Here is an 18,799-nt window from a genome sequence, read left to right as displayed (position 1 = left end):
TGACATGTGCCCAGACTGAAGGCTCATTTTATATGAAGCAAGTGGCTACGTTTGTGTTGTAATGGATTATCGAATTAAGCCCCTGTTCCATAAAGCTTTCAGTTGTGTACTGCAACTTAAAATAAAAATACCTGGAAAAATTCAGCAGATCTGACAGCATCTGCGGAGAGGAACACAGTTAATGTTTCCAGTCCATATGACTCTTCAACAGACCTGTTCTGTTGAAGAGTCATACAAACTCGAAACGTTAACTGTGTTCCTCTCCGCAGATGCTGTCAGACCTGCTGAATTTTTCCAGGTATTTTTATTTTTTGTTTTAGATTTCCAGCATCTGCAGTTTTTTGCTTTTATCTTAGTGTACTGCAACTTGACTGCTTGCCCTGCAGAGGCATGAGAGACAGTGAAAGAAGTGTAATGTTGAGAGAAGACTTGGCATAGGTGAGCAAGGCAATGTTTTGTGACTTGGAACTTTGGGCTGTTTAGCAGATATATGGTACTGTTGGAATGGCTTCACTTACGAGATTCTTCTAAGTTTAAGATCTTCACACACACTTGTTCTCAGATCTTGCCGATTAATTCTTGCTTGCCATTTTTTCTTCTCTCATGCTACATTTGTAAAGGTTAAAATGTTTAATTTTGTTTTCTCTCCTTTGGCCATTTCTTTTAAGTGGGTACATCCTTTTAAATTTGAGCCTTGAAAACTGCACATTTGCAATATTTTGTATGGTCTCCCATATTACATTTTCTGAATATGACTGAAGTAGCGCAGACCATGTTTTAAATCCTGGCTGTCTTGTAGCACCTGGCAAGGCCAGCTGACCAGTTTGCCAACACACAGTTTGAATCTTACAGCAGCAACATTAGCAGCTTTTTTTGGCCAGGATTTCAGAATTGCCCTTTATACTTGATAGGGTAGTAGGTTCTATAAACTCTGGGGTGCTTTTTTAAGTAGTTTATATTTTATAATTTCTGAGAACTTTTAAAACATAATTCTATTTTTTCCCTTTTTTAAAAAAAAGTTGAACCAAGGATGACTGATATAGTGATACCGCCTTGTATTATTCATGAAGAAGTGCTGGCTGTGACCTGCCCAATTAATGGATTTAAACCCAGACCCCTGGCTATCACTTGGTCCAAAAAGCGGGACAATGTAACAAAAGAAATTGTGAAACTGCACCCAGAACAAGCAGAGTTCATTGAAGGGAGTGAAACCGAGCAACCCAAATATGCCCACAGTACAACTGAGCTGGAATATGAAGATAGGACGCACAGTGTTACCAGTGTTTTGCATTTTATACCAACCATTAATGAAGACCATGGAGCAGTATATATTTGTGAAGTAACACATCCAGCCACAGCTTCAAAAATATGTAAAGAGGTTAATTTAAATATAAAAGGTATTGTCAGCATTTCTCCATTTTATTTAAAATGCTTTTCTACAAATTTAGCTACAATATTTAACATGTCTCAGCACAGAATCAATAATTGAAATGCATTTTTAGCGGTTAAAAGAATATTGGGTAGGATAAATGATTGATTATCAATAAAAATGTTACCTAATATTGCTTGTGTTGCAATCCCAGGACTAATTGCCCCTTAAGATGTGACAAGATTTATAAGATCTTGGATAAGGTAGTAGGTGGAACAACTCAGAATAGTGGAACATTCCACCTGGGGGTGAGAAAGACATTTGTTATAATGTGAAGTACTTCTCGTGGATTATCTTTCTGCAGTGAAAGTAATCAAGTGAAGAATTGAAAATTGTAACCAAGAGTTTCTGGTTATTAAATATAGTGGATTCTGTTTTGCATTAATTTTAATGTATTGAACATCTTCCTAAAATTTTGAACTCATCTGCTTTAACCTCAATTTATGGTGAATTTAACTTTGATATCAGACTGATTTTTGTGACTGGAGTTACTTTCTCTTGACTTATTCACACTTTCCTAGTCTGCCATTCCCCTGAAGAGAAGGTGCTTCATAGAGGTGTAATCAGAAAAAAGCTAGAGAAGCAGGTATTAGGAGGGTAAGGAGAATCTTGAAAGAGCAGAATGATGTGGAGAGGTGCAGGCGTTTAGGGCGGGAACTTCAAAGCATGCAGACCAGCACTGTGAAGTTAGAATATCCCTTCCAGTGGGGTTACATTTCAGAAATGATCAGGGAGGTACAGCTAATGGCCTTATCCAGGGATAGAATAGATAGTAGCTTTTTCGTTTTTAACTTTGCTTCATTGCATTTTGTGGAGGGGTGGCAATACAGATGTATAATTAAAATCAAACATTTGTACCATTGTTTATGATGTTGCTGAGCTGAAGTCAGTTTCTGTTAGCAGTTATCTGTTTCCTTTTGATGATTCAATCTAAAATTAGTTCAAAAAATTGTTGCAGTTTGTTTCACTATTGTTCATTCCTATCAAAATTTTACAATTTCTTTTCTCATTTTTCTTCAGCTATCCCAAAATGTGATGATATAAAACTGTCACCAGAAATTCCAATTGTAGATGAACCTGCATATGCATCTTGTAGAATATATTCCTTCTTTCCAAAAATTATTAAAGTTATTTGGAAAAAGGATGGTATCTTACTGAAGACAACGAATGCTGATTCTGAAGTGGTCTTCGGAGAGGATGGCCTTTGTAATTTCATAAGTCGTTTGAGATTTGTTCCTGTTAGGGAAGATATCGGGAAAATGTTAACTTGTGAATTCCAACATGAAAGTATCAGAGAGTGCAGAAAAACTGATTATGCACTGATTCCTTTGGGTAAGTAAAATGTTTTATTGTTAACATATTATTTTAAAACATTCTAATATTCGCCTTAGAAAACAATTCCTCTATGGTAGATTTTGTTAACTTTTTTGTAAAAAAAAAACTGTTTAGTGGAACAGGTAACATACTGGTTTCATGCACCTTATTTTAATCTCTGGGTTGTAGTTCAATAACAGCCAGATTGATGAAATGAAGATCTCTTTTCCTTGTTGCCTGTTGTCTTCTGTGAAATGAGATTGGCAACTTCAGTTTCTAGTTGACACGAACACGAAATTACCCTTAACTTAATATTATTCATTACAAAACTGGAAACCTAGTCAGAAATGCCAGAAGGAATATCGTAGAAAGTAGAAAAATTCATACTGATGCCGGCTGAGGCTCGAGCTACAATCCTGGACAGACTGAATGGGGTTTGCTCAGTAGCTGGCTGTACTAGACTTGATTTGGGAATACTTGAAATTGACACTGGAGATGAAGTTGGAAAAAATAATTTCACCCTTTAATACTGACCATTTTCATCTTGAAGGCCACCATTCCAAAAGTAAAACTAACACTACTAAAAGTTTTGAATTACAATATAGTATTAACAGCACGAAAACAGACCATTCAGCCCAATGTTGGTATTTATGCTCCAAACATACCTCCTCCCATCCCCCTCCTTCTCCTAATTTCATTAACATATCCCTGTGTTCCTTTCTCCCTTTTGTGTTTATTTAGCTTCCCCTTGAATGTATCTGTTATAGTCATTTCACCTATTTCTTGTAGTAGATTTTCACAATTTTTTATCGGACAAGCTTTAAACTTTGTGTATCAAATTCAAGTTTTTTTCCATCTGCATTCAATTCATAAAAAGATTGGACAAAGGTCAAATGAAGTGGATCACCACTAGTTTGCTCCCTGATGCTCTTTCCTGTTGGTTTCTTCCCGAATACTTCTTCCCTGCTGGTTTGTTCCCTGAAGCATTCTTTCTGCTGGTATCATCACTGTCTGAAGATGCTTAGCTGCAAGGCTAGTTTCTTTGCTGTATTTAACGTGCAGTAGATTTTGCTGTATAAGGGATTTTTTTTCTGCAGTTTGTGGCAGGTGGTGTGCTCAAAAGGAAAAGCCTTCAGGTAAGACCGAGGACCTGTGAGCATAGCATCTCAGAGTAATGAATGGAGCCAGAACATAAGAAGTAGAAGCAGGTTCAGAACATACAACTTCTCAAAGCTGCTCTGCCATTCAATAAGATCGTGGCTGATAGGAAAATGGAGTTGAGGCCAAGATCCAATCTGTTCCCCATAATCCATGACTCCTCTATAGGAAACTGTCTACTTCAGCCTCAAATATATTCAGTCTGCATGGTTCCCTCCAAAGATTCACAACCCTCTGAGAAAATATACTCCTCATCTCCATCTTAAATGGGTGACCTCTTATTCTGAAATATCCTCTTAGCATCTACTCTGACAAGACCCCCTCAGAATCTTACATGTTTCAATAAGATTACCTCTCATTCTTTTATACTCCAATGAGTATAGGTCCAACCAGCTCAACCTTTCCTCTTAAGACAACCCCTTCATCCCAGGACTCAACTAGTGAACCTTCTGTGAACTGACTCCAATGCAAATGCATCCCTCTTAAATAAGGAGACCAAAACAAGTTTGTCATACTTGAGATGTAGTTTTGCCAACAGCTGTAGCTATACTTCCCTACTTTTATGCTGTATTTCCTTTTCAATAAAGATCAGCATTTCATCTGCTGCCTTAATTACTTGTTGTAGCTGCATGCTTTTTTTGTGCTTTGTTTTTGACGATGCACAGATTCCTCTATACTGCAGCAGTCTGTAGTCTCTATCCATTTAAAAAAATCTTGCATTTCTATTCTTTCTACCATGTTTCCTGCATTATATTCCATCTGCTAAATTTTTGCCCACTTAAGCCTATCTATATCCCTTCGCAGACTATTTGTGTTCTCTTAACTTGCTTTTGCACCTATCATTATATCGTCAGCAAATTTGTCTACCACACACTCAGTCCCTTCATCCAAGTCATTAACATAGATTGTAAATGCAGCACGAATCTCTGCGGCACTCCACTGGTTTCAATTTGTCAACCTGAAAATGATCCGTATTTCTTAACTCTGCTTTCTGCTGGTTAGCCAATCCTCAATCCATGTTAATATATTAGCTCCAATACAATGAGCTCTGATTTTGTGGTAATCTTTTGTGTCACTTTATCGAGTGCCTTTTGGAAATCCAATTGTACCACATCTAGACATTCTCTTTTATCCACCCTGCTCCATACACCCTCAAAGAAATCTAATAAATTTGTCAAACAAAATTTCCTTTTTATAAAACTATGTTGAATCTACTTTTCTTAATGTTCTTAATCTCCTGTTACTACTACTTTAATAATGGATTCCAACATGTTTTCAATGATAGATTTTAGACTAACTGGACAGTCATTTCCTGCTTTTTGTCTCCCTCCTTCCTTGAATTATAGGCTCTACTTTTGAGGTTTTCCAAACCACTGGGTCCTTTCCAGAATCTAGGGAATTTTGGAATATTACAACCAATGCATCCATTATTTCTGTAGCTATATTTTTAAGACCCTAGGATGCAGGTTCAGGAGACTTGTCAGCCTTTGGTCCCTAGTACTTTTTCCACCAGTGACAGTTGTTTTAAGTTCCTTCTTTTCTTTTGCCTCCTATTTTTCTCCCATTGTTGGGATGCTTTTAGTGTCTTCAATCATGAAGACAGAAATAAAATATTTGTTCAAAGTCTGCTATTTCTTTGTTTCCCATTAATAATTCCCCATCAAATCCTCCAAAGGACCAACATTTGTTTTATCTATATATGGTTCATCTTTCTGGAAGTCTGTCTTTCTCAGGAATATGTCTTTGTTGAGAATTATGAAATATCTCCTTAAATGCCTGCCACTACATATCTACCTTACCTTTTAATCCATTTTTCCAGTCCGCTTCAGCCAACTCAGTCTTCATATCTTTGTAATTGCCTTTATTTAAGTCACTGGTTTCAGACCCAAGTTTCTCATCCTCAGCATGATTGAATTTCATATTCAGTTTATAATCATTCTTCTCTAGAGGATCCTTTATAATGAGATCATTAATTAATCCCGTCTTATTACACTTTACCAGATTTAAAATAGCCCATTCCTTAGTTTTACAGCATAGTTTTCTAAGAAACTGTCCTGAATAGACTCTGTGAACTCCTGAAGGCTATCTTTACCAACTTGATTTGTCCAATCTATATGAACATTAAAGTTGCCCATGATTATTGCAGCACATTTTCTCGCATTATGTCTTGATTTATACTCTTGACCTACAGTATAGCTAATGTTAGCCAGCATTTGGGGAGAGACAAAAATGCCTCTGAAGTATAGGAGCTAAAGGAGAGCCTCTAAAATTAAGTGGGAAGAGTAGTGTATTTGTGACCTGTGGCCTGCAGCTGAGTGGGTATGTAAAAAGAATCCTTTTAGGCTATATATATATATGAGGGGAGGGAAGATAGTGCCTGTGAACTGGAGAGAGTTGTGCCATCAATCAGATTTTACCTTTATTCATTAGTGTCATGTAAGCAATGCATATTTTTCTACAACAGATGTAATGAAGCTCCTCCAATTCTGGCTTCTCGCGCATCCCCAATTTTGATCACTCCATCATTTGTGGTCCTCTCTGCAGCTCCTGAGGCCCTAAACTCTTGAATTTCCTTCCTTGATCTTGCTACCCATCTTATTTCATTTGAGATGCTCCTTTAAAACCTACCCCTTTGACCAGTCTGCCCTAATATCTCATGTCACTTGGTGTCAAATTTTGTTCAACAATGCACCAGTGAAGTGCCTTAGTACATTTTACTATGTTAAAGGTGTTATATAATTACATGTTGTTTAATAAAAGGGAGAAAATCATATCATGAGCTGCTTGATACTTTTATTTCTGTTCTTATCAGCACAGCATATAATATGGTACACTAAGATAAAAGCAAAAAACTGCGGATGCTGGAAATCCAAAACAAAAACAAAAACAAAAATAAAAATACCTGGAAAAATTCAGCAGGTCTGACAGCATCTGTGGAGAGGAATACAGTTAATGTTTCGAGTCTGTATGACTCTTCAACAGAACTAAGGAAAAATAGAAGAGAGGTGAAATATAAGCTGGTTTGGGGGGGAGGGGAGGGGAAAGTGGGACAGGTAGAGCTGGATAGAGGGCCACTGATAGGTGGAGATTGCCAAAAGATGTCATAGACAAAAGGACAAAGAGGTGCTGACGGTGGTGATAGTAGCTAAGAAATGTGCTAATAGGTAACATTAAGGGTAGAAAGCAGGACGAGCAAGGTACAGATAGCCCTAATGGGGGTGGGGTGGGAGGAAGGGATCGAAATAGGCTAAAAGGTGGAGATAAAACAATGCATGGAAATACATTTAAAAATAATGGAAATAGGTGGGGAAAGAAAAATATATATAAATTATTGGAAAAAAAAGGTGGATCGGAAAGGGGGTGGGAATGGAGGAGAGAGTTCATGATCTAAAGTTGTTGAACTCAATATTCGGTCTGGAAGACTGTAAAGTGCCTAGTTGGTAGATGAGGTGCTGTTCCTCCAGTTTGCGTTGAGCTTGGTACATCTGCTTTATAGTATAATTTATCATAATACAAACAGAATATTTGTTTTCCCAATGTATTATCTATACTGAGGGATAGAAGCACATTCATGCCAAAACCTGATATAATCACACGTTGTTCCATTCATTGACATGTCGCGTAGTTTTGCTGGCAATGTATTTGTAGGACATCAGTTTAAATGATTATTTATGTGCATAATTTTGATGCAAACAAGCAACAGGTTCTATAGTCATTTTAAATGTCTGAATTTGCGTTGTGTATATCATTATGGCACACAATGATATTCACTAAATAATAGTTGTACAATAGGATCTGAATGACCAAAATTTGAGATTTAGTGTAACCTCATCTTCCAGCTATATGTTTGTGACAAATAACTTTACTAGCATTTTTAATTTTATTTTCTGTCAGTTATTGAAGTAACTTGCAAGATACTACAACATCTAACATTTATTTTGTGTTGTTACAGTATCTCCTCCATTAGTAGGATACATAAGATGTGAACCAGAATTCCCAGAGGCAGGAAAAGAAGCAACGATTGTATGCAACGCATATGGCTTCTTTCCAAAAGAAACAATGTTCATGTGGTTTAAAAATGATGAGAGAACTGATGATCCAGGAATCACTTCTACCGACCCCCAGTTAGATGAAGCGACTGGCTTCTTCTACCGTGAAAGTCGATGGAAATTGTTAATTAAGCCAGAATATCATCAGATGGAATTCAAAGTTGAGGTTCTTCATTTCCCAACTTCACACAAGCCTTCAAGGTCCAGTTTCATCTTGTGTCTTGGAGGTAAGAATTTAGCGCATATTTTTTCTATTACTAAATTGGGACTAAACTTCATTTAAGCTGAACAATTCCATAAATGGGAATATTTTGTCAAACTTTCACATAATTAAATAACAACAAATGCAGATTTACCACAAATGTGTTGTATCAAAATAAATTTTGCTAGTCAGCACTGATGTGTTCTTGCTTATGAAATCACTGAATCTTAATGGCATAGGAGGAGGCCATTCGGCCCATCATGTCCGCACCGGCCCTCCAAATGAGCATTATGACCTCGTGCCATTGCCCTGCCTTTTCCCCGTACCCTTGCATATTGTTTCTATTTAAATAATCATCTAATGCCCTCTTGAATGCCTTGATTGAACCTGCCTCCACCATACTTCCAGGCAGTGCATTCCAGACCCGAACTACTTGTGTGAAAATGGTTTTTCTCATGTCACACTTGCTTCTTTTGCAAATCACTTTAAATCTGTGCCCTCTTATTCTTGATCCTTTTAGGAGTGGGAACATCTTTTCCCTATTTACTCTGTCCAACCCTTTCATGATTTTGAACATCTCTATCAAATCTCTTCTCATTCGCCTTCTCTCCAAGGAGAACAGTCCCAACCTCTCCAATCTATCCTTATAACAGAAGTTTCTCATCCCTGGAACCATTTTTGTAAACCTTTTCTGCATTCTCTCCAATGTGTTCACATCCTTCCTCTAAAATGGTGCCCAGAACTGCACATAATATTCCGGCTGAGGTCTAACGAGTGTCTTATATAAATTCAGCATAACTTCCCTGCTTTTGTATTCTATGCCCCTATTAATAAAGTCCAGGATACTATGTGCTTTCTTAACTGCTCTCTCCACCTGTCCTGCCAGCTTCAATGATCTATGCACATATACACCCAAGTCTTTCTACTCTTGCACCCCCTTCAAAATTTCACCCCTTATTTTATATTCTGTCCATGTTGTCTGTACCAAAATGCATCACCTCACACTTCCCTACATTGAACTTCATCTGCCCCTTACCTGCCCACTCTGCCAACTTATCTATGTCCTCTTGAAGTTCCACACCATCCTCCTCACAGTTCACAACACTCCCAAGCTTCGTATCACCTGCAAAGTTTGAAATTGTCCCCTGCACACCAAGATCTAGATCATCAATATATATTGGGAAAAGCAAGGGTCCCAATACCGACCCCTGGGGATCTCCACTATAAACCTTCCTCCAGCCTGAAAACTATCCATTGACCATTACCCTCTGCTTCCTATTTTTCAGCCAATTTTATATCCACGTTGCTACTGTACCTTTTATTCCATGAGCAATAACTTTTCTCACAAGTCTGCTGTGTGGCACTGTATCAATCCCTTTTCAAAGTCCATGTACGCCACATCAACACCATTACCTTCATCAACTTTTTCTGTTACCTCTTCAAAAAACTCCAGCAAGTAGTTAAAACATGATTTCCCCTTTAGAATTCCATGCTGGCTCTTCCTTTCCAACCCATATTTTTCAGTGACTACTAATTCTATCCCGAATAATTGGTTTTAGAATCTTGCCCACCACTGAAGTTAAACTGACTGGTCTGTAATTGCTGGGCTTATGCTTACAACCTTTGTTGAACAAGGATGTAATGTTTGCAATTCTCCAGTCCTCTGGCACCACCCCTGAGTCTCGGAAAGACTGAAAGATTACGGCCAGTGCCCCTGCAATTTCTGCTCTCACTTCCTTTAATATTCTTGGATGCATCTTGCCCAGTCCTGGTGCTTTGTCAACTTTAAGTGCTGATAGCCTATGCAACACTTCCTCCACAATAATTTTGAACCCTTCTAGTGACAGAGTTTCCTCTTCTGTCACCATGGCCTGGGTAGCATCTACCTCCCTTGTAAAGGCAGATGAAAAGTATTCATTTAATACCTCAACCATGGCCCCTTCGTCCATTTATAAATTCCCTTTTAGGTCCTTAATTGGCCCTACTCCTTTTACCACCTTTTTACTATTTATATGCCTATTGAAGACTTTGGGATTCCCTTTTATGTTGGCTGCCAGCCCTCTCTCATAACCCCTCCTTGCTTCTCTAATATGATTTTTCACTTCTCCTCTGAACCTTCTGTACTCTTCTTGGTTCTCAATTGTATTTTCTACCTGACACCTGTCATAAGCGCACTTTTCTTTTTCATCTTAACTTCAATCTCCTTTTTCATCCAGGGAGCTCTGGATTTGTTTGTCCTACCTATCCCTTTCGATGGAAAAATCTTGACTGCGCCCGAACCAATTCTTTTTTGAAAAGAAGGTAGCCCATTGTTCAGCTACAGTTTTTCTGCCAAGCTTTAATTCCAGTCTATTTGGCCCAGTTCCGTTCTTGCCCCATCGATGTCGGCTCTTGTCCAGTTAATTATTTTTACTTTGGATTGCCTATCTTCCTTCTCTATCATCATCCTAAAACATATAATGATCACTGTCTCCTAAATGTTCCTCCACTGACGCTTGATCTACATAGCCCACCTCATTTCCAAGAACCAGGACTCTTCTTGTTGGATTGGACATATACTGCTGTAGAAAATTCTCCTGAACACAATCTAGGAAGTTTTGCCCCTCTCTGCCCTTTACACTATCACTGTCCAGTCTACGTTCAGATATTAAAGTTCCCCATTATAACTACTCTATAATGCTTGCATCTCTCTGTGATTTCCCTGCAGAATTGTTCTTCTACATCCTTCTCGCTATTTGATGGTGTATAGATGACACCGAGCAATGTAATTGCACCCTTTTTGATCCTTAGCTCTAGCCAAATTGATTCTGTCCTTGAACCCTCTGGGACATCCTCTTTCTCCAGCACTGCAATGCTCTCCTTAACCAATACCACCACCCCTCCTCCTTTCCTTACCTCTTCTGAATACCTTGGGCATATTTAACATCCAATTCTGCCCTTCCTTGAGCCAGGTCTCAGTTATCACCACAACATTATAATTCCACATGGTAATCTGTGCCTGTAACTCCCCAATCTTATTTACTATACTCTGTGCATTCACATATATGCATAGTAAACCTGATTTAGATTGTGTTACTTTCTCCCTTACCCAGATTTTACCTATTAACTTACTATTCCCTATACTAGTGCTATCTGTCCCTCCCAATATTTTATGCACCCTGATATTCCTCTCTAATATTTTTTATTGGTTCCCACAACCCTGCTGAGTTAGTTTAAAGCCCTCCCAACAGCACTAGCAAAACGCTCCGCAAGAAACTTTGCGCTCATTGTCTCTTGTTGGTGGATTGTTTAATCTTCTAAGATTGGGGAGCATGTGCACAACAAAAAGACCCTTCATCCTAAACTCTTCTAGTGTAAATTGTTTCTGTCTCTAACCTATCAGTTTCCCTTAATATTGTGAAAACTTCGATCAAATCATCCCTGATCTTCTAAATTCCAGAGGACACTGCCCTAGTTTATGTAATCTCTTCTCATTGAAGAATTAGATAAAGGTTCATGTTAAATAAATCTGGTTTATTGCTCATTACTATATCTAATATGGCCTGCTGCACTCCTACCTTTGTTGGTTCCAGGATATATTGTTGTAGAAAACCATCCTGAATGCACTCAAGAAATGCATTCTTTCTGACATTGAGCTTCTCTGCTTTCGTTTTGTTTACCCTTCTGCCAATTTGCATATGGTTCAGGTAATAATCCAGAGATTATAACCCCTGAAGTCCAGTTTTTAAATTTAGCTTTGTGGTACTATCTAAACTAGCCTCCTCTTTCCTATGTTGTTAGTTCTAACAATTGGACCACAACAAAAATAGAAAGTGCTGGAAATCCAAAGCAGAGTATTTCTAGCACTGTTTTTCTTTCAGATTTTTGCTTCCGCAGTATTTTGCTTTTATTAACTGGGCCACAATGACTTCATCTTTCTCCCTCTCTCTTAATATCCTTTCAGTCTTATTCAAAATGATCCTCACCTTGATACCAGGAAAGCACTATAGCATGTCGGGCCTCTTGATGCTGCTTACAAACGATACTATTCGTCCCCCTAATTACTGAATCCCCTACAACTACGAAATTATGCTCCTCATCTCCTCCCTTTGGACATCCTCTTGCATGAAGGTGCTGTGATCAGCATTCTTGCTATCCTTCCAACAGTCTTCATCCATATCCTCATAGGTAACAAGTACATTGTATCTGTGGATAGGATCAGTTTCTGCAGTTCCTTGGTTCTCTTTATTACCTGGGTTTCCCTTACTCTGTCTGCTATTGGGTATACCTAGCCCATTCTAATCCTACACCTCTCTACAAGATGTGACTGAGGTCTGAAGCACTGTCCAAATACTTCCCTTGAAAGATTTCGATAATATACTAATTTTAGATTTTATATTAACTGGGACTAACACTTTGAGATCTCAACCTAATGTTAAATAGACTATCCTAACTTCTTGCCTGCTGAGAGGATGGATAATTAAACAGTTTAGATAAGGTGCAAGCACCTGTGAGGCAGTTTTAATCAGACTGTCAGTACTAATGCTATTGATAAGAGCTAGGAACCTGCTTGTCTGAACTGTTTGCTGCACCCTTTTATTTTAAAAGTGACAGTAAGAACCAGCTCCAGTGCTAATAGTTCTACCCTCAATATAGATCCCTTCCTATAGGGATGAGGGTTAGTAGAACATGTGCACACCTTTTTAATAACATGTTGATCATTTAAGTATAACAGTCGGGTAAGTCATTTAAGACATCTTTGCTTATCCTGTTTCACCATGAGAGACATTGTTTAACACCTGGTATAAATGGCTTTCAAGTCATGCGTGACCAGTTCTGTGTGTATGTGAAAACAACTTGAGAAGGCCAACTAGCCATATTTTTTGGTAAGGATGCAGCATGTTTTATGGGAGTGTCATCTGTACTTTTAATCATGTAATATCCAGAGATAGCATTAAGTACAAAGAATGAATGTCTGTTTTCAGTAACTGGTTATGAGTCTTTAGCCATGCAGATTGGGAGGGAAAGCTAGTGACCTCACTTTTAACCAATTGAGAGGGTTAATACAAGCTTTTTTTTTCTTTCATGGGATGTGGGTGTTACTGGCTTGGCCAGCATTTATTGTCCATCCCTAATTGCCCTTGGGGAGGTGATGGTGAGCTGCCTTCTTGAACAGCTGCAGTGGTGTAGGTACACCCACAGTACTGTGAGGCAGAGAGTTCCAGGATTTTGACCCAGCGACAGTGATAGAATGGCGATATAATTTTAGGTCATGGTTGATGCGGATGGAGGGGAACTTGTGGGTGGTGGTGTTCCCATGCACCTGCTGTCCTTGTCCTTCTAGGTGGTAGAGATTGCAGGGTTGGGGGGTGCTGACGAAGGAGTCTCGGTGAGATGGTCGGATTCTCTTTTGTTGGAGATGATCATTGTCTGGCGCTTGTGAGGTGTGAATGTTACTTGGCACTTATCAGCCCAAGCCTGAAAGTTGTCTTGCTGCATATGGAAATTGACTGCTTCAGTATCTGAGAAGTCACCCAAATGATGCTGAAAATTGTGCAATCATCAGTGAACATCCCCACTTCTGACCTTCTGATGGACGGAAGGTCATTGATGAAGCAGCTGACGATGATTGGGCCTAGGGCACTACCCTGAGGAACTTCTGCAGTGGTGTCCTGGGATGGAAATGATGGATGAACAACCATAACCATCTTCCTTTGTGTCAGGTATGTCTCCAACCACTGGAGAGTTTTCTCCCTGATTCCCCTTGACTCCAGTTTTGCTAGGGCTCCTTGTTTCACACAGTCAAATGCTGCCTTGAGGCCAAGGACAGTCACTGTCACCTTCCCTCTTGAGTTCAGCTCTTCTGTCATGTTTGGACTAAGACTGTAACGAGGTCAGGAGCTGAGTGGCCTTGGCGGAATCCAAACTGTGTGTCAGTGAGCAGGTTATTGCTGAATAAGTGCCATTGGATAGCACTGTGAATGGCACCTTGCTGCTAATAGAGAGTAGTGTTTTGTGTCCGGGACATACCTGCAATTTTCCACATTGCCTGGATAGATGCCAGTGTTGTAGCTGTACTGGAACAGCTTGGCTAAAGGTGAAGCTAGTGTATTCAGTACTATTGCTGGAATACTGTCAGGGCCTGTAGCCTTTGCAGTATCCAGTGACTTCAACTGTTTCCTGATATCATGTGGACTGAATCAAATTGGCTGAAGACTAGTATCTGTGATGCTGGGGACCTCTGGAGGAAGTGTCATCAAGCCATGTTCAAATATGGCTTAAGCACCCTCAGAATTAAAGACAAATATTGAAGGTTTCAAGACACCATTGGCACAGTCACATCATCACTTGTATGGTGACAACTTTCCTGAGACACATCAAATCAGGACAAAGACTTCATGTTCTGTCAGCAACTAGGGGATTCTGGATTCTTGGGAGGGGCAGGTGTATGGTGAATGGGGGCAGGGGAGAGTGCAGGTGGGAGAAAAGAATATCCTTGCTCTCTTTACTGACTTTAGTTCAGTACATTTACCTTTGTTTAATCAATTCTACTTTGGTTGACTATACCTGATTGTCTCTGTCAGTCAGTTCAGCAAAACCCATGGAAATTGTGAATTTGGGATACAAAGTTAAATTGACTAAAAATAACAGCATGTTATTTTAATCAGGTCCAAATTCTTACATAAATGCTGCCTAGCAAATATGGGGTCTTGCTGTGTAAAAGCTAAAAGCAATCAGTGTTGAGAGAACAATCAGTAGCGATAATAATGGAGCCTTGTTTCTAATTAATCTGATCAACTCCCCTAAAGGGAGCCCTGTATCAGGACCAAACAGGCAGTGAAATGATGTTAAATTTCTAAGCAGGAATTCAATTAGGTATACAGAGGTAGAGCCAGAGGAAAAACCTTCTCATGAAAGAGGAGGAAGAGAATATCATGCCAAATGGTTGGCAACTTTCCATGAAAGACTGGAAAGGATATGCAACGTGAGTGACATTATGTTTCTCCAGGATGAGTGCTTGAACAGTACGGGCTCTCCAGTCAGCATTTCATTTAAGGAAATTTTGGCAAGCATCAAGGATTGAGTTTAGTGTAAAAAGATGAGAGTTGACTGAGTTATGAAACCAATCAGTTATGCAGCTTTTCTTTGTGCGCAAGAAAAGGAAGGGATTATTGAGGAACTAGATCAGGCGATTGCTGAAAAAGGTAAAATTACCACTGAAATAGGTCAAATTACCCTGAAAACAATGTTAATCAAGTTGTGTACAGAACACCCCGCTCAGTGGATCAACATGTTACCTTTGTTTGGTGGCAATTTGGTCCACACCACACCACACTACACAAGTGTCCCCTGTGAAGCCATGACAGGCAGCTTGATGAGATTTCAAGGCCATTGAACCTTGACTGGAACAACTCCTTCAATGCTTCAAGCCTGTAACATGAATAGGCTTGAGCAATTGGTACAGAATATAGACACTGTGAACAGGATTGTAGCAAAGAATTTCAGAAAATCAAAACAGATTAAAAAGTAATTTGACAAAAAGGTACATCTCTCAGAATACCATGTCAGGGATCAGGTCATAAATTAGAGTACGAACCCAAATGGAAGGGATTGTACCATGTAATGGACAAATTGAACCCAGCAATCTGTCTGATTAAAGTACTTGTCAAAGCAAATGGGAAATGTAACAAAACCAAGTGGTATCATATTAATCAGCTGAAAACTGTAAAACTAAATACTACACTTGCCTTACAGGCCACAGCGAGAAGATGTGAAATGTGGACCCCGTCTGATACTGTTATCGACTCGTGTCGCTGATGACTGTTTATGTTGAAGAAGATAGAACTGCATAATTTTCAGACCCGATACTGCATCACCCTCTTAACTTGAACTTGAAAGACACTCACTTGACCGGTCAGTCAGATCCAACTGACTTATGATATTGCTTTTGAAAGACTGCAGGTGATTCCAGACAATGCAGGAAAGGTAGAGCCCTGGGGTTATAGAGGGTAAAATTAAGGGGAGCTGTTTTGCTAACTGAACCCTGAAAGGTAGGCGACATACATGGATAATTAAAAAAGGGCAAGGGTATGTCTTCTGTGTGAATACTGTTGGAAGCATTTCAAGGAAGGATCTAAAGTTAACAATTTTATTTGGTTCCTGAGACAGGTGACAAACAAGGACATATAGGAAAAGACAGGAGATCCCGGGACAAAAACCCACCCCAACCCTAACTATGACAAACCCACCTGAGAATTATGTGACATTATGTTGGCCTAGATAGCGGAGTGAATTCCACTCAGGTAACTACATGTGCATAAGAGGAGAAAAGATGAACTCAGACATTCAAAATTGGGACATAGTAAAAGAGCAACCCCTGAAATGGCTTGTGAACCAGATTCCTGGTACTCCAGGAAGCCCAAACAAGGTAAACACACCCCCATCGTGTGAAGGAGACTTGCTCTATGCAATCCCAATCATGATCATACCTGTATGCCTGGAAACCCACAGTTATTGGCATAGTGGGCTGCTCCACAGTATGTTTTAGAAGACTTTATCACATTGTCGCACTTAAACCACCCTTTCTAGTTAATGGACTTGGAAAAAGTGTTGCAAAGGTAGAGTGTCCCAAACACTGACAGGGTCCTGGCAGTGGTTTAGTTGTCATTCCTTGCAACACAGTATTGTATCACGATGTACACCATAAAGTGGTACCAGTAATGATCAATCTAACTGATATGGGATTACCAAAATGGTGTAAACACAAGACCAGAACCTTGCAGGAAAGAATGTTACATCAGCTAATTAAAGAATTTTGGGAAAGAACAGGTACCATGGTAGATGAGGAAGAAATCACTGATTTGTTTAAGGCATCAGAGACTAGTGCAGAACACAAATGAGCCCAAGGTATAATCAATATAATGAAGCATTCAGCACAGGTGTGTTCATATTGAATAGCTTGGGCCTGGCTGGCCTAGACTATTCTGTAAGCACCATTGGAAACAGATTGAGAAAGATATTAACTAAAGCAAATAATATAGATCAGAAAGAACTTGCTGAGGGTCAGATTATGACGGTACAGCTATGATATAGAAGGAGAGCTTGAGAAACGTGCCCACCAAATAAATAAGATCTTGAGGTAAAATCAGGATGGATTATCAGAAGCAATAGAAAATGATAGCTTCATAGCTTGTGGTTCTTGGATTGTAGAACAAATTAGAGAGAACTTAAAAATTCCAGAAGGGAAATTACCTTCTTGGATCACAGACATGCACCTACATGCCTGCTCTCAGACTCACTCATGACGTCTGTATAGCTAGAGCTTTAGTGCAGGTTAAACATGGATGCCACCTGAAGGATGAGACAAACATAATTGGAATAGTCCATTATTACCCCATATTGAAAACAAATAAAAGAGCTAGTCCCTTGTTTAGGATTGAGAACATCAAAATTAAAAACAAAGGTCACATACTCTTGGACCATCAGAATCCAGAAAATATAGCCCTGATAAATGGAACAATTTGGGTAGACCCTGACTTGAAAGGTTGTACCTACAGAGGTTATAACTTGGTCTGCCCTTATAACATTTCTCACACAACACCAGCATGTGGATTTTCCTGGGACCAAAAAGACCCTAACTGCACCATGATGGCAACTGAGGAAAAGAATTTCCTGTACAAGAGAATTTCAGATCATAAAGAGAAAGCAAAATACTATATAACCGCTACCTCAGAGGATATCAATATAGTAATCTGGCTTGCCCCACTGACTCAGGTATCTTTTGATTGACCCATGCCCCATCCGTACTGATGAGTTTTACACAGCCTGTACAACCACCGGCAGTTGGACATCACTGTTTGGCATGATGTGCAGGCACAGTTACATGAGTACTTTAGCAGATTTTGATATATTTTTCCCATTGCCTAAACACCTGGTGGAACTGATACAAAGGATTAATTCCTCCAACTGACATTTTTATCTAGGTAGATAATATCACCAACTTTAACACCTATGTGTTCTTTTGTTCTGTTGTTTGTGCCATCTTTTGATGATCTGCTTCTATCACTGCTTGTTTGTCCCTACAACCACACCAACCCCCTCCACTTCTCTCTCTCTCTCTCTCTCTCTCTCTCTCTCTCCCCCCCCCCCCCCACCCCCGCATACCTTAAACCAGCTTATATTTCAACTCTTTCTTGGACTCGAACTCAAGTTCTGTCGAAGGGTCATGAGGACTCGAAACGTCAACTCTTTTCTTCTCCGCCGATGCTGAGTTTTTCCAGGTAATTCTGTTTTTGTTTTTGACATTTTTATCTGTTGCAACAATGGAATGCAGAAGTTAAAGAAGAAATACCTGAGATTGGAGTTCAGAGATGTTGGTGGAACTTTAGTCTAAACATTAAGATACCATCATCGATTAAAGTGGAATGACAAATTTTGGTTGCAATTCAGTTGATCATTGGTTTGATCATTGCAGTCAGATATATGAAGAGAATATATACCTGCCCTCCTGGGAACATGACACAAATAGATTTGATTCAGATTTTGAGAGGAATCAAGTATAAAAATTTTCAAGGTGGGGACTGTAAGATTTCGATTAATAGACTAATTTTATGATTTTATATTAATTAGGACTAATGTTTAGGGATCTCATTCACCACATTTAAATAG

At 39.2% G+C, this 18,799-nt stretch overlaps 1 protein-coding gene and 1 long non-coding RNA gene across 3 annotated transcripts in view; one reads left to right on the top strand and one right to left on the bottom strand.

Moving 5' to 3' along the window:
* LOC121283124 overlaps window positions 1–18,224 on the top strand; it is a 37,522-nt gene extending 19,298 nt beyond the window's left edge. For both annotated transcript variants that reach the window (XM_041197262.1, XM_041197261.1), the window contains 4 exons: window positions 1,020–1,397; window positions 2,450–2,761; window positions 7,854–8,177; window positions 15,887–18,224. In XM_041197262.1, coding sequence (XP_041053196.1) covers window positions 1,020–1,397; window positions 2,450–2,761; window positions 7,854–8,177; window positions 15,887–15,906 — 1,034 coding nt within the window. In that variant the 3' untranslated portion in view covers window positions 15,907–18,224. The remainder of the gene's footprint in view (window positions 1–1,019; window positions 1,398–2,449; window positions 2,762–7,853; window positions 8,178–15,886) is intronic.
* LOC121283126 lies at window positions 2,584–18,358 on the bottom strand. The gene is made up of 4 exons (XR_005944193.1): window positions 18,296–18,358; window positions 17,384–17,482; window positions 2,909–2,990; window positions 2,584–2,665 (listed from the first exon to the last, which is right to left on the bottom strand). It is a non-coding gene; the product is annotated as an uncharacterized LOC121283126 (long non-coding RNA).
* Between the last annotated feature and the right edge of the window lie 441 nt (window positions 18,359–18,799).

This window comes from Carcharodon carcharias, chromosome 10 (assembly GCF_017639515.1).
Source record: "Carcharodon carcharias isolate sCarCar2 chromosome 10, sCarCar2.pri, whole genome shotgun sequence".
Taxonomy (NCBI): Eukaryota; Metazoa; Chordata; class Chondrichthyes; order Lamniformes; family Lamnidae; genus Carcharodon; species Carcharodon carcharias.
The sequence above is the reverse complement of the archived record's forward strand: the minus strand, read 5'-3'. Positions and strand labels throughout refer to the sequence as shown.